The sequence below is a fragment of the Oncorhynchus clarkii genome, chromosome 20 (genome assembly GCF_045791955.1).
Source record: "Oncorhynchus clarkii lewisi isolate Uvic-CL-2024 chromosome 20, UVic_Ocla_1.0, whole genome shotgun sequence".
NCBI classification, from domain to species: domain Eukaryota; kingdom Metazoa; phylum Chordata; class Actinopteri; order Salmoniformes; family Salmonidae; genus Oncorhynchus; species Oncorhynchus clarkii.
This window is the reverse complement of record NC_092166.1, coordinates 35,968,348-35,982,349: the sequence shown is the minus strand read 5'-3', so window position 1 is coordinate 35,982,349 and position 14,002 is coordinate 35,968,348. Positions and strand designations below refer to the sequence as shown.

The 14,002-nt window shown below is 44.1% G+C and overlaps 1 protein-coding gene across 1 annotated transcript in view; it reads left to right on the top strand.

Annotated features, from left to right (window-relative positions):
- The first annotated feature begins 6,175 nt into the window (after positions 1-6,175).
- Positions 6,176-14,002, top strand: part of LOC139377415 (potassium/sodium hyperpolarization-activated cyclic nucleotide-gated channel 2-like) — a 55,416-nt gene continuing 47,589 nt past the window's right edge. The window contains exon 1 of the mRNA XM_071120443.1: positions 6,176-7,350. Within this exon, the coding sequence (XP_070976544.1) occupies positions 6,176-7,350 (1,175 nt within the window). The remainder of the gene's footprint in view (positions 7,351-14,002) is intronic.

Sequence of the window (14,002 nt, the reverse complement as noted above, 5' to 3'; positions counted from 1 at the left end):
TTCCCATTCCTCCTTGCAAAACAGCTCGAGCTCAGTGAGGTTGGATGGAGAGCATTTGTGAACAGCAGTTTTCAGTTCTTTCCACAGATTCAGGTCTGGACTTTAACTTGGCCATTCTAACACCTGGATATGTTTATTTTTGAACCATTCCATTGTAGATTTTGCTTTATGTTTTGGATCATTGTCTTGTTGGAAGACAAATCTCCGTCCCAGTCTCAGGTCTTTTGCAGACTCCATCAGGTTTTCTTCCAGAATGGTCCTGTATTTGGCTCCATCCATCTTCCCATCAATTTTAACCATCTTCCCTGTCCCTGCTGAAGAAAAGCAGGCCCAAACCATGATGCTGCCACCACCATGTTTGACAATGGGGATGGTGTGTTCAGCTGTGTTGCTTTTACGCCAAACATAACGTTTTGCATTGTTGCCAAAACGTTCAATTTTGGTTTCATCTGACCAGAGCACCTTCTTCCACATGTTTGGTGTATCTCCCAGGTGGCTTGTGGCAAACTTTAAACAACACTTTTTATGGATATCTTTAAGAAATGGCTTTCTTCTTGCCACTCTTCCATAAAGGCCAGATTTGTGCAATATACGACTGATTGTTGTCCTATGGACAGAGTCTCCCACCTCAGCTGTAGATCTCTGCAGTTCATCCAGAGTGATCATGGGCCTCTTGGCTGCATCTCTGATCAGTCTTCTCCTTGTATGAGCTGAAAGTTTAGAGGGACGGCCAGGTCTTGGTAGATTTGCAGTGGTCTGATACTCCTTCCATTTCAATATTATCGCTTGCAGAGTGCTCCTTGGGATGTTTAAAGCTTGGGAAATCTTTTTGTATCCAAATCCAGCTTTAAGCTTCTTCACAACAGTATCTCGGACCTGCCTGGTGTGTTCCTTGTTCTTCATGATGCTCTCTGCGCTTTTAACGGACCTCTGAGACTATCACAGTGCAGGTGCATTTATACGGAGACTTGATTACACACAGGTGGATTGTATTTATCATCATTAGTCATTTAGGTCAACATTGGATCATTCAGAGATCCTCACTGAACTTCTGGAGAGAGTTTGCTGCACTGAAAGTAAAGGGGCTGAATAATTTTGCACGCCCAATTTTTCAGTTTTTGATTTGTTAAAAAAGTTTGAAATATCCAATAAATGTCGTTCCACTTCATGAGTGTGTCCCACTTGTTGTTGATTCTTCACAAAAAAATACAGTTTTATATCTTTATGTTTGAAGCCTGAAATGTGGGAAAAGGTCGCAAAGTTCAAGGGGGCCGAATACTTTCGCAAGGCACTGTAGCAGACTTACAATTTGTGCATTCATCTTAAGATAGGTAGGTGAAACAACACATCACAATCGTATCATGTACACTTTCCCTCAACAAAGAATTTAGGATTAGGGACTCCACTGTCCTGGCTAGAGGGAAGCATGTTCCACCATTGGGGTGCCAGGACCGAGAAGAGCTTTGACTGGGCTGAGCGGGAGCTGCCCTCCAGTAGGGGTGGAAGGGCCTAGAGACCAGAGGTGGCAGAACAGAGTGCTTGGGTTAGGATGTAGGGTTTGAGTATAGCATGAAGATAAGGAGGTGCAGTTCCCCTTTCTGCTCTGTAGGTAAGCACTAGGGTCTTGAAGATGATGTGAGCTTCGACAGGAAGCTAGTGGAGTGTGCGGAGGAGCGGGTGACACGGGAGAACTTAGGAAGGTTGAAATCCAGGTGGACTGCAGCATTCTGGATAACTTGCAGGGGTTTGATGGCATAAGTAGGGAGCCCAGCCAACAGAGAACTGCAGTAGTGTATATGGGAGCTGACAAGTGCCTGGATTAGAGCCTGCGCCGCTTCCTGTGTGAGGAAAGGTCATAATCTATGGATGTTGTAGAGCATAAACCTGCAGGAGCGAGTCACTGCTTTGATGTTTGCAGAGAATGACAGGGTGTTGTCCAGGGTCACACCAAGTTTCTTTGCACTCTGGGAAGGAGCCACCATGTAGTTGTCATCCGTGGTGGAGAGGTCTTGGAGCGGGCAAGCCTTTCCCGGGAGGAAGAGCATCTCCGTTTTGTTTGAGGTTGAGCTTGATGTGGTGGGCTGACATCCAAGCTGAGATGTCTGCCAGGCACGCAGAGATGTGTGTCACCACCTGGGTGTCAGAAGGGGCTAAGGAGAAAAGTTATGTCATTGTGAAATAAAAGGTAGCTGGGTTTTAGCTTGATGTTGACCTTAACCACAGACCTGAGACCAGATTACCATAACCCCAGTTTGAACCTAAACCATAGAAGGTTGAAAGAATAGCTGACATTGTGTCAGTGGTTATAGCTGCAACTTCAAATTCTCACACAACAATGATGAATGTTGACACTGCCTGTGTACACTGCTTCCAGGTCAGTCCCACCAGACCACCCCACAGCAGAATCTGCTCAACCAGCCTTCCATTCTGTCTCTCTCTGGGATTCCTCAGATCTCGTTGGATCTCTTCCAAGATCAATTATTATTTTTGGAACTCTGCCTTTTATGCAAATGAATCCAGAGCGTCATACTATACCAGGAAGTGGAACTGAGGCAGGCAGCCTCTGCAGAGCGAGAGACACTGTCTTGCAGCTCAGACTGGACCCGGCATCTCACAGACAGCGTCACTGTGAAAAGGTAAGAGACCTGCGGCAAGGAGACTTGGAACACGATAACCTAATTGACCGCAGGGAAACTTAGTTTAGTATCGCTGCATGGATGTTTGAGACAAGTTCAGTGATTGCAGACAACCTCTGAATGTCATTGACACAGAGTGTGTGCGATCAGCGGCAATGATTATGAAGGCTGTGTGTGTGTGTGTGTGTGTGTGTGTGTGTGTGTGTGTGTGTGTGTGTGTGTGTGCGCGCGCGCGTCCTCTCATGCAGGTCCCATTGATACTGTAACAGAAGAGCAAGGTCTCAATGTAGAAGGTAAAATATCAGGTTATATATGAAGTTATGTTCCAAAACATGATATATAATTTTTTGGGGGAAATTTTGGTAAATTGACATGAATTAAAAACACATCTTGTGAAAGAGAGAGAGCAATTATTTTTCCATCTTACCATGACATAGGCTAGTGGAAAGACAGACATTATTTTGTTTGAAATATATTGCAAGGTTATTTTATTTTAGAGAGACAAATAATCACGTTTTTGGGGCAAAACATCATATATCCACCCCAAACAACAGAACAATGGTATCCTGATTGGGTTTTAAACGTTACTTGTAATAAAGTAGCTATACTTAAATAAATATTAAAATAATCAACTATATTAAACAAATATCACCTAGCTGATTTATTGTATCCAGAGGGAGCAGTTCATACAATGTGTGTTTTCCTTAAGGACTTTTAAGCAACTTTTTTTTTATATAATGGGGATTTTACAGTTTTTTTGATGGATAAATCAAGGGAAGTTTTTTGAGTTTGATTATATAGCCTACACTTTAGGGAAGGATTTTAGGAATAATAAGAACATTGAAAGTATGTCACAATTAATTTACTGGTCAAGGATGGATTGATTCTTGAGTGACACAGCTCATTGTTTGCAGCCAGTATAGCCCATTATTGTTTCCCGTCGCTAGATCTTGTCTCTCCTGTTCATTCTCTTTTTTAGAAGAGTTAGTTTAGACCAACAGGAACAGATATCACAGGCTCTAAACTGTTGAAGGGATCCATATCCAAAAGGTCCACGACACACAAGAGCTAAAAGCTAACGTAACTCTAGGTAGCCACTGGGCGAGCACTTGAGAGTGACAGCTGTCTTTCACGGTATCTGGCTGACTACGCCAGGGGTGAATAATGAATAATATAAAAATGAATAATATAAGGTTCTGATTACATTCCTAAGTGTGGAAACAATATTTAGTCATACCTAATTTACGAATGAACAGACAAATATAATGAACATCATTCGCTAAATGACCCACTTTTGCGCCCGCTGCAAAAACCATACGGAACGTCCCGTCCATCTGGAGAGTGGATATAGCCATAGTCATATATTTAGGGTTCGTGCTATCCGGGATCCTTAACCCTACCCTACCCTACCCTTACCTTAACCACAACCTTTTTCCTAACCTTAACCTTAGCTCTTACCTTAACCATTTTGCATTTAAACTTCAATGGGATAGGGACATCCCAAGGACCATATATTTAGAGAGCTTGGCCAACTTTTAGAATTGTTTATATTGTTCTATTCTAGATATTCAGTTACATAGCATTTGTTTTAAATATATATAGCTATTCCCCATGTAGTGTTAATGGAGTGCTAACATGGCTACAAACTGAACGTTGTAGTGTCCTGTAAATGCATCATAATGCAGAAACCTCAATCTCTCATCCATATAAATAAAATGACTAGAACAAGCTTGGAATTTCTAACCCTGGCAATTTGACTGGTAAACTCACAATGTCTGCGTGGTATTGTGATGCAATAATTTCTATGGTATTGTAAACTCAATGTCCCAACCATAGAAATAGAATCGAATATCCTATAGCCCCTTCCATCAGGTCATTCAAATATATGTAAACTGATGGCTCATGCAAAGGAATTTATTTTTTGTAATTGCAGTTGCAAGCTTGTGGGAGGAGCTATAGGAGGATGAGCTCCTTGTAATGGCTGGAATGGAATTAATGGAATGTAAATGTGTTTGATACCATTCCATTTAGGCCTCTGGTCAGTTTTTTTTCTATATATTTTTTATTTTGTACCTTTATTTAACTAGGCAAGTGAGTTAAGAACAACTTCATATTTACAATGACTGCCTAAACCTGCCAATGGGACTATGGGACTCCCAATCACGGCCAGTTGTGATACAGCCTGGATGAGTTGAGTTGAATCAAAAATCACAGCACATATTGATGGGTACACTTCTTGCTTGTAGTTCCTGATTTTAGTTAATGCTTTGCTCCTATGGGTACACTTGCAATGGCCTCCAGTCCACCCATTATGCCATCATTGACTTGAATGGGGATGCCTGTTCTGAAGCACCCAACACTTTAAATACATGGCTCTGGATATAGCAGACTTGGCAATAAAGAAATACTGGCCACTTTTTCCCTAACCATTGATCTCCCTCAAAGGCATCCTTGTCTACTATCAGATCAGGAGTTGGGGTCCTTTTTCAGAGCTGTTCCTTAGTATCCTACTGTTGGTCTGGTTTGATCACTGTATGATTGATTAAAATGCAATACGTGCTCAGCTCACTGGGTTGTAAATGCTTGGATACAATTTGAGATGGATTGAACATTGTTTCTGTATTGTAGAGTAGTCCTGAAATAATAATGTGGTTACAATAAGTTATATGGTTCTGTTGATGGTGGTAACATCAGGCTATAACTGGAGATAGAATGTAACCCTACCAGAAAGAATCATTTGGTGCCTGTGAACGCTATGTATCTGTTCACTGATATCCTAATCTAAGGTCTGGGTGACTGTACCCCACTTCTTGGAAAGCTTGGTGTAAGATGAAAGCTGTATCTTTGAAGATAATCTTTAATGAAAACCCAAATATTTAGATTCAAGGACATGCTTATAAAGGATGCATTTTGATAGTTGCGGCCTCCTCCCCTTATCTCTTGATTTCCATTCCCTGAAAGTTATGGATGCCAATTGGAAAGTTGCTGTTACTGTGGGAGTTCACCGTCTCATCAGCGCAGATGAGTTGAGGTAAAGGAAAAATACTAGTATCACTTTGAGGTCTCTTTCAATGTATTCCACCTGTATGGACACTAGAGGGGGCTACACGCCTGTTTGACATATTGTCATTGAAAACACCCTTAAAAAATATATCATTGGTTCGTTTTAATATAGCTTTTGAATGCTGTGAGTCATTGACCCTAAAGGACTCCACATTATGATTTTAGCTGAAAGCTTGTTGAATATTTGGGAAGTTTGATTAATTAGAATTGCATTGCAGGTTAATTAAATAAGGCCTAAGGTTTACAGTATCTTTTGTCGAATGTGACTTAATCACAGAGCAACTGCTATCAAATTTGTATTATATGTGATAAAAGAGAAACTATCTTGAAGCGATGCTTACATGATCTCTGAAAGTGAGCACAGCCACAGATAACTGCTCTTGTAAAGTTTGCAAAGAAGTCACGTCCACCCTCCCTCTCTCTCCTTTCTCTCTCTCCCCTCTCCTTTGTTCCTGATTGGTTTTCTCTAAAGATAAATGGAGGCACAATTTGACATGCCCATGGACAAGAAGGCGACCATGAAAAAGAAGGCTGCGGGCGGAAGCGGATGTAGCCACATCAGCGCGCCCAAAGCTGCCGCGTCCAATTGTAGGAGCAGCAACAGCGGCAATTGTGTTGACTCTGTCCCCGCTGCTTCTGCCAGTCAGAGCGCCCCAAGTGTGAAGCAGCTCGTCGTGGCCAGCAACGCAGTCATGGACGAGGCGGAGGATGGTGAGGAGGAGTCCAAGTTTCATCATCCGCGGCTGCGCCGAGCCGGGGGGAGCAGCAGTAGCGGTGGTGGTGGAGGCGGAGGAGGTAGCATCAGAATGAAGAACTTTACGCCAGGAGGGGGAGCCGTGGCCACGGCTACCAGAAATAACTCTACAAACAACGAGCCCAGCCTACTGCAAGCGGCGAACGCGCCTGCTGCCACTGAGCCCACTGTAGCATCCAAAGCGATTGATACCACAACGTGTCTGGGAGATAATGCCGTGCGCGGCGAGACCAACAGAGTGGCAGGGGCGGAGACGTCTGGAGCCGCCGTCACACTAGAGGTTTTAAATGCGGCAGCAGGTGATGGTTGCAACAGCACCGCTCCAATTTCAAGAATGAAATGCAACAAAAACGGAGAATGCAGGAGGGACTCCGGGACCGGGAGCCTGCGCTCGATCATCTCCAACAAGACTGCCGGGGCGGGGAGGGCCGAAGACGGAGGGACCCTTAGGCGTGGTGCCTGTAACTCAGCCAGGGCCAGCATGGATGGCTCCATGACAATCTCCACCACGCAGGGCCACGGGGAAGTGGGCGCAAACCCCGGCATCACCCCGGTTTCCACCGGCGTCCCCGAGAAAAAAGACTCCAGGGTGTCCTTCTCCAACGCGCCGAGCAGGAAAGCCTCCTCATCGCTGCACGGCTCGACCCAGACCCAGACGACCCAGCAGCCCAGGAATTCTGTAACCTTCCAGAAGCCCGAGGAGGGACCCCAGATCCAGACCGAGGATGCCGAGCCCGGCGGAAGCACCTTCATGCAGCGACAGTTCAGTGCCATGCTGCAACCTGGAGTTAACAAATTCTCCTTACGTATGTATGGGAGTCAAAAGGCGGTGGAGAGGGAGCAAGAGCGGGTTAAATCAGCGGGCAATTGGATTATCCACCCCTACAGTGATTTCAGGTAAGGGTTAAGTGCTGCGGTTGGTATCTGTGAGTGTGCATGTTGGCATTGTCATGGAGGGCCTTTGTTTGGCCCCATAGCACCATCAACAAGTTATAATGAGAATCCAGGGGCCCAGAATTAGAATGCCTATTATCAATGTGCATTGTGCAGTCTATTGTCATTAGTTGTTATAAACCAGACATAATAACCCATTTTGGCCCACCTGTTCTGGCTGGTATTTTAGACTATACATTTCGATTACATTTTATTGAATGGAACCCATCTATGTAGTGATTTTCATTCAACAATAGGACATTGACAAAGACAGGTTTTTTAGTCGTGCTTTTTATTTTTAGTATATTTCAAAGACAACCTGAGCGCAAAGCTTTTTGGCAAGGTATAGGCTTTATGAATAGCGATGATATCGTGTCCTTTCAAGGTTGTAAACAACAGTCCTCTGTTGAATGTCTGGGATAACCAACCAAGCCTCGCATCGATCTCATTCAGAACAATATGCTAATCTTAACCCAACATTATTAAATCACGCCAATTACTAGGCAATTTACCGTGGGGCTAGATTAAAATATGGTTTGTTTCGAGCCGATGTTAGCGTCGTGGCCGGCTGTGCTCTAGATCCTTGACTGACAGGACTGCCGGGGTGTGTGATGGACTCAGTAATGGAATGTCACCTTGAGCAAAGTGTGCTAAAACCTCAAGCATGCTCACTCGAGACATATCCGCCTCTATGACTCCCCAGATCAAGCATTTGAATAATGACGGGTTTGCTTTCCCTTTTATCACGGTTTTATCAGCGATAAGGAGAATCGACATCTCACGCCTTTTGACATACATATGTGGGTCCTCTCGCCTTTGAGAGGGTCATGTTGATTATGAAATGCTTTACTTTCGCGAAATGGGCCCATTGTATACAGGGTCATAGAATTGCATCTTTGTGCCACTGAAGTTCGTGATAGACACATGGGCGCTTCCTTCCCTCGTTTCAGCACCACTCGCGTGTGGACAGCTCCCGCTTAACCAAGAGTGGAGCTGGCAGCTACTTTTAGCTACTTTCGATTCACACATCGCGCTGTTTCTGCTCAGCTCATGTTTACGTATCTGAACAAATCATGTTGATTCAATACAATACTTTATTGATACGTATCCAATATGTATAATTTGACTGTATAGTTTCGAAGAGAGACCAGAATTACAACACCAGAATTACAAGTCTCTCATGGGAGTAGGCATGACCGTAGTTCTCACAAATAGCGTCACTTACAGGGTTAATCAAAAATGATATTATTGTGGTGTAAACTGCAGAGCTGTGTTCACTATCTCTAGGTACACGGTTAAGACCTAGTGCGTCAGTCGCAGTGTAATGACTCAGCGTTGCACCTGCAGCGAGCCCCCTCTGACTGCCCGGCCATGAATACTCTTATCAATGAAAACAAGCCTACTAGCCCTGTACTTCTGGCTGTCATCCTCAGCAGCACCCAACCGTGTAACCAACCCTCTCTTTAAGCCTCGGCTCATTGGATTTTACTGAATTAGTTTGACCAAAATACTAGTACCATTTCACTTAAGCTATTTTCTTTTCCCATGCAGTTTATAGAAATATTCATAAACGTGCAATTAAGGCATATGCTGCTACTGTTGTTGTTGATAAGAAAAACAACATAGGCCTATGTTTACTACAATAATAAAACGCAAATATATACACTACATGACCAAAAGTATGCGGACACCTGCTCATTGAACATCTCATTCCAATGTCTTGGGCAATAATATAGAGTTGGTACCCTCTTTCCTGCTATAACAGCCTCCACTCTTCTAGGAAAGCTTTCCACTAGATGTTGGAACATTTCTGTGAGGACTTACTTCCATTTAGCCATTAGGGAGGTCAGGCATTGATGTTGGCTGATTAGGCCTGGCTCACAGTCGGCATTCCAATTCATCCCAAAGGTGTTTGATGAGGTTGAGGTCAGGTCTCTGTGCAGGCCAGTCAAGTTCTTCCACACCGATCTTGACAAATAATTGCTGTATGGACCTTGCTTAGTGCACGAGGGCATTGTCATGCTGAAACAGGAAATGGCCTTCCCCAAACTGTTGCCAAAAAGTTGGAAGTACAGAATCATCTAGAATTTTATTGTATGCTATAGTGTTAATATTTCCCTTCACTGGAACTCAGGGATTTATCCAGAACCACGAAAAACAGCCCCAGACTATTATTCCTCCTCCACCAAACTTTACAGTTGGCACTATGCACTTGGGCAGGTAGCGTTCTCCTGGCATCCGCCAAACCCAGGTTCGTCCGTCGGACTGCCAGATGATGAAGTGTGATTCATCACTCCAGAGAACGTGTTTCCACTGCTCCAGAGTCCATTGGCAGCGAGCTTTACACCACTCCAGCCGATGCTTGGCATTGCACATGGGGATCTTAGGCTTGTGTGCGGCTGCTCAGCCATGTAAAACCATTTCATGAAGTTCCCGGTACACAGTTATTGTGCTAACGTTGCTTCCAGAGGCAGTATGGAACTCAGTAGTGAGTGTTGCAACTGAGGACAGACAATTTTTATGCACTTCAGCACTTGGCGGTCCTGTTCTGTAAGCTTGTGTGGCCTACCACTTTGTGGATGAGCCGTTGTTGCTCCTAGACGTTTCCACGTCACAATAACAGCACTTACAGTTGAGCAGCTCTATAGCTGAGCAGAAATTTGCCGAACTGACTTGTTGGAAAGGTGGCATCCTATGACGATGCCAAGTTCAAAGTCACTGAGCTCTTCAGTAAGGCCATTCTACTGCCAATGTTTGTTTGTGGAGATTGCATGGCTCTGTGCTCGATTTTATACACCTGTCAGCAGCGGGTGTGGCCGAAATAGCCGAATACACTCATTTGAAGTGGTATCCACATAAACTCAGAAAAAAAGAAATATCCTCTCACTGTCAACTGCGTTCATTTTCAGCAAACTTAACATGTGTAAATATGTGTATAAACATAACAAGATTCAACAACTGAGACTTAAACTGAACAAGTTCCACAGAAATGTGACTAACAGAAATTAAATAATGTGTCCCTAAACAAAGGGGGGGGGGGGGGGGGGTCAGTCAGTATGTGGTGTGGCCACCAGCTGCATTAAGCACTGCAGTACATCTCCTCCTCATGGACTGCACCAGATTTGCCAGTTCTTGCTGTGAGATGTTACCCCACTCTTCCACCAAGGCACCTGCAAGTTCCCAGACATTTCTGGCGGGAATGGCCCTAGCCCTCACCCTCCAATCCAACAGGTCCCAGACGTGCTCAATGGGATTGAGATCCGGGCTCTTCGCTGGCCATGGCAGAACACTGACAGTCCTGTCTTGCAGGAAATCACGCACAGAACGAGCAGTATGGCTGGTGGCATTGTCATGCTGGAGGGTCATGTCAGGATGAGCCTGCAGGAAGGGTACCACATGAGGAAGGAGGATGTCTTCCCTGTAACGCACAGCGTTAAGATTTCCTGCAATTACAACAAGCTCAGTCCGATGATGCTGTGACATACCTCCCCAGACCCTCCGCCTCCAAATCTATCTCGCTCCAGAGTACAGGTCTCTGTGTAACGGTCATTCCTTTGATGATAAACGCGAATCCGACCATCACCCCTGGTGAGACAAAACCACGACTCGTCAGTGAAGAGCACTTTTTGCCAGTTCTGTCTGGTCCAGCGACGGTGGGTTTGTGCCCATAGGCAACGTTGTTGCCAGTGATGTCTGGTGAGGACCTGCCTTACAACAGGCCTACAAGCCCTCAGTCCAGCCTCTCTCAGCCTACTGCGGACAGTCTGAGCACTGATGGAGGGATTGTGCGTTCCTGGTGTAACTCGGGCAGTTGTTGCTGCCATCCTGTACATGTGCGCAGGTGTGATGTTCGGATGTACCGATCCTGTGCAGGTGTTGTTACACGTGGTCTGCCACTGCGAGGACGATCAGCTGTCCATCCTGTCTCCCTGTAGAGCTCTCTTAGGCATCTCACAGTACGGACATTGCAATTTATTGCCTTGATCACATCTGCAGTCCTCCTTGCAGCATGCCTAAGGCACGTTCACGTAAATGAGCAGGGACCCTGGGCAACTTTCTTTTGGTGTTTTTCAGAGTCAGTAGAAAGGCCTCTTTTAGTGTCCTAATTTTAAGCTGTAAGTAAGTGTCCTAAGTAAGCTGTTAGTGTCTTAATGACTGTTCCACAGGTGCATGTTCATTAATTGTTCATGGTTCATTGAACAAGCATGGGAAACAGTCTTTAAACCCTTTACAATGAAGATCTGTGAAGTTATTTGGATTTTTACAAATTATCTTTGAAAGACAGGGTCCTGAAAAAGGGACATTTCTTTTTTTGCTGAGTTTACTTCTGAATATACAGTGGGGCAAAAAATAATTTAGTCAGCCACCAATTGTGCAAGTTCTCCCACTTAAAAATATGAGAGAGGCCTGTAATTTTCATCATATGTACACTTCAACTATGACAGACAAAATGAGAAAAAAAATCCAGAAAATCACATTGTAGGATTTTTTATGAATTTATTTGCAAATTATGGTGGAAAATAAGTATTTGGTCAATAACAAAAGTTTATCTCAATACTTTGTTATATACCCTTTGTTGGCAATGACAGAGGTCAAACGTTTTCTGTAAGTCTTCACAAGGTTTTCACACACTGTTGCTGGTATTTTGGCCCATTCCTCCATGCAGATCTCCTCTAGAGCAGTGATGTTTTGGGGCTGTTTCTGGGCAACACAGACTTTCAACTCCCTCCAAAGATTTTCTATGGGGTTGAGATCTGGAGACTGGCTAGGCCACTCCAGGACCTTGAAATGCTTCTTACGAAGCCACTCCTTCTTTGCCCGTGCGGTGTGTTTGGGATCATTGTCATGCTGAATGACCCAGCCACATTTCATCTTCAATGCCCTTGCTGATGGAACGAGGTTTTCACTCAAAATCTCACGATACATACATGGCCCCATTCATTCTTTCCTTTACACGGATCAGTCGTCCTGGTCCCTTTGCAGAAGAACAGCCCCAAAGCATGATGTTTCCACCCCCATGCTTCACAGTAGGTGTGGTGTTCTTTGGATGCAACTCAGCATTCTTTGTCCTCCAAACACGACGAGTTAAGTTTTTACCAAAAAGTTATATTTTGGTTTCATCTGACCATATGACATTCTCCCAATCTTCTTCTGGATCATCCAAATGCTCTCTAGCAAACTTCAGACGGGCCTGGACATGTACTGGCTTAAGCAGGGGGACACGTCTGGCACTGCAGGATTTGAGTCCCTGGCGGCGTAGTGTGTTATTGATGGTAGGCTTTGTTACTTTGTTCCAAGCTCTCTGCAGGTCATTCACTAGGTCCCCCCGTGTGGTTCTGGGATTTTTGCTCACCGTTCTTGTGATCATTTTGGGGTGAGATTTTGCGTGGAGCCCCAGATCGAGGGAGATTATCAGTGGTCTTGTATGTCTTCCATTTCCTAATAATTGCTCCCACAGTTGATTTCTTCAAACCAAGCTGCTTACCTATTGCAGATTCAGTCTCCCCAGCCTGGTGCAGGTCTACAATTTTGTTCCTGGTGTCCTTTGACAGTTCTTTGATCTTGGCCATATTGGAGTTTGGAGTGTGACTGTTTGAGGTTGTGGACAGGTGTCTTTTATACTGATAACATGTTCAAACAGGTGCCATTAATACAGGTAACGAGTGGAGAACAGAGGAGCCTCTTAAAGAAGAAGTTACAGGTCTGTGAGAGCCAGAAATCTTGCTTGTTTGTAGGTGACCAAATACTTATTTTCCACCATAATTTGCAAATAAATTCATAAAAAATCCTACAATGTGATTTTCTGGATTTTTTTTCTCATTTTGTCTGTCATAGTTGAAGTGTACCTAATGATGACAATTACAGGCCTCTCTCATCTTTTTAAGTGGGAGAACTTGCACAATTGGTGGCTGACTAAATACTTTTTTGCCCCACTGTATAGTGTATTTTCTACACTGGAGGTGTACCAAAACAATAATTTACAACAATAATGCTCATTCTCATTCATCAATCATTAATTTTCATATTCCTTCAGGTTATGCTTAAATCTTATACCCCAACCTGGGCACACCATTCTGCCACCTCTGGTCTCTTGGCCGTCTCACCCCCACTGAGGGTCAGCTCCCGCTCAGCCCAGTCAAAGCTCTTCTCTGTCCTGACACCCCAGTGGTGGAACGAGCTTCCCCCTGAAGCTAGGACAGCAGAGTCCCTGCTCATCTTCCAAAAACAACTGAAACCCTACCTCTTCAAAGAGTATCTGAAATAAGACATCTCAGTCTTACCCTATAAAAACATAAATAAAATACAATTGCGTTTGTCTTTTCCTACTGACACTGACTTTGCTGGTAACTACTTTATTTAGGAAGAATGTACTTACTATGACTGTGATATGTAGTTGTCTAATCTTAATACGAATGCACTAACTGTTAGTCGCTTTGGATAAAAGTGTCTGCTAAATGACTAAAATGCAAAATGCAAATCAATATTAATCAGCTTAACATAACCCTTCAGCCTAACATATTGTAGGTCTTTGTAGTTTGCTTACGCACTCACCAGTTTTTGTTAGAAAGTCCCCAGTGCCTGTCTGTTTCCCTCCCTTGCCTCTATCACTCTGCTT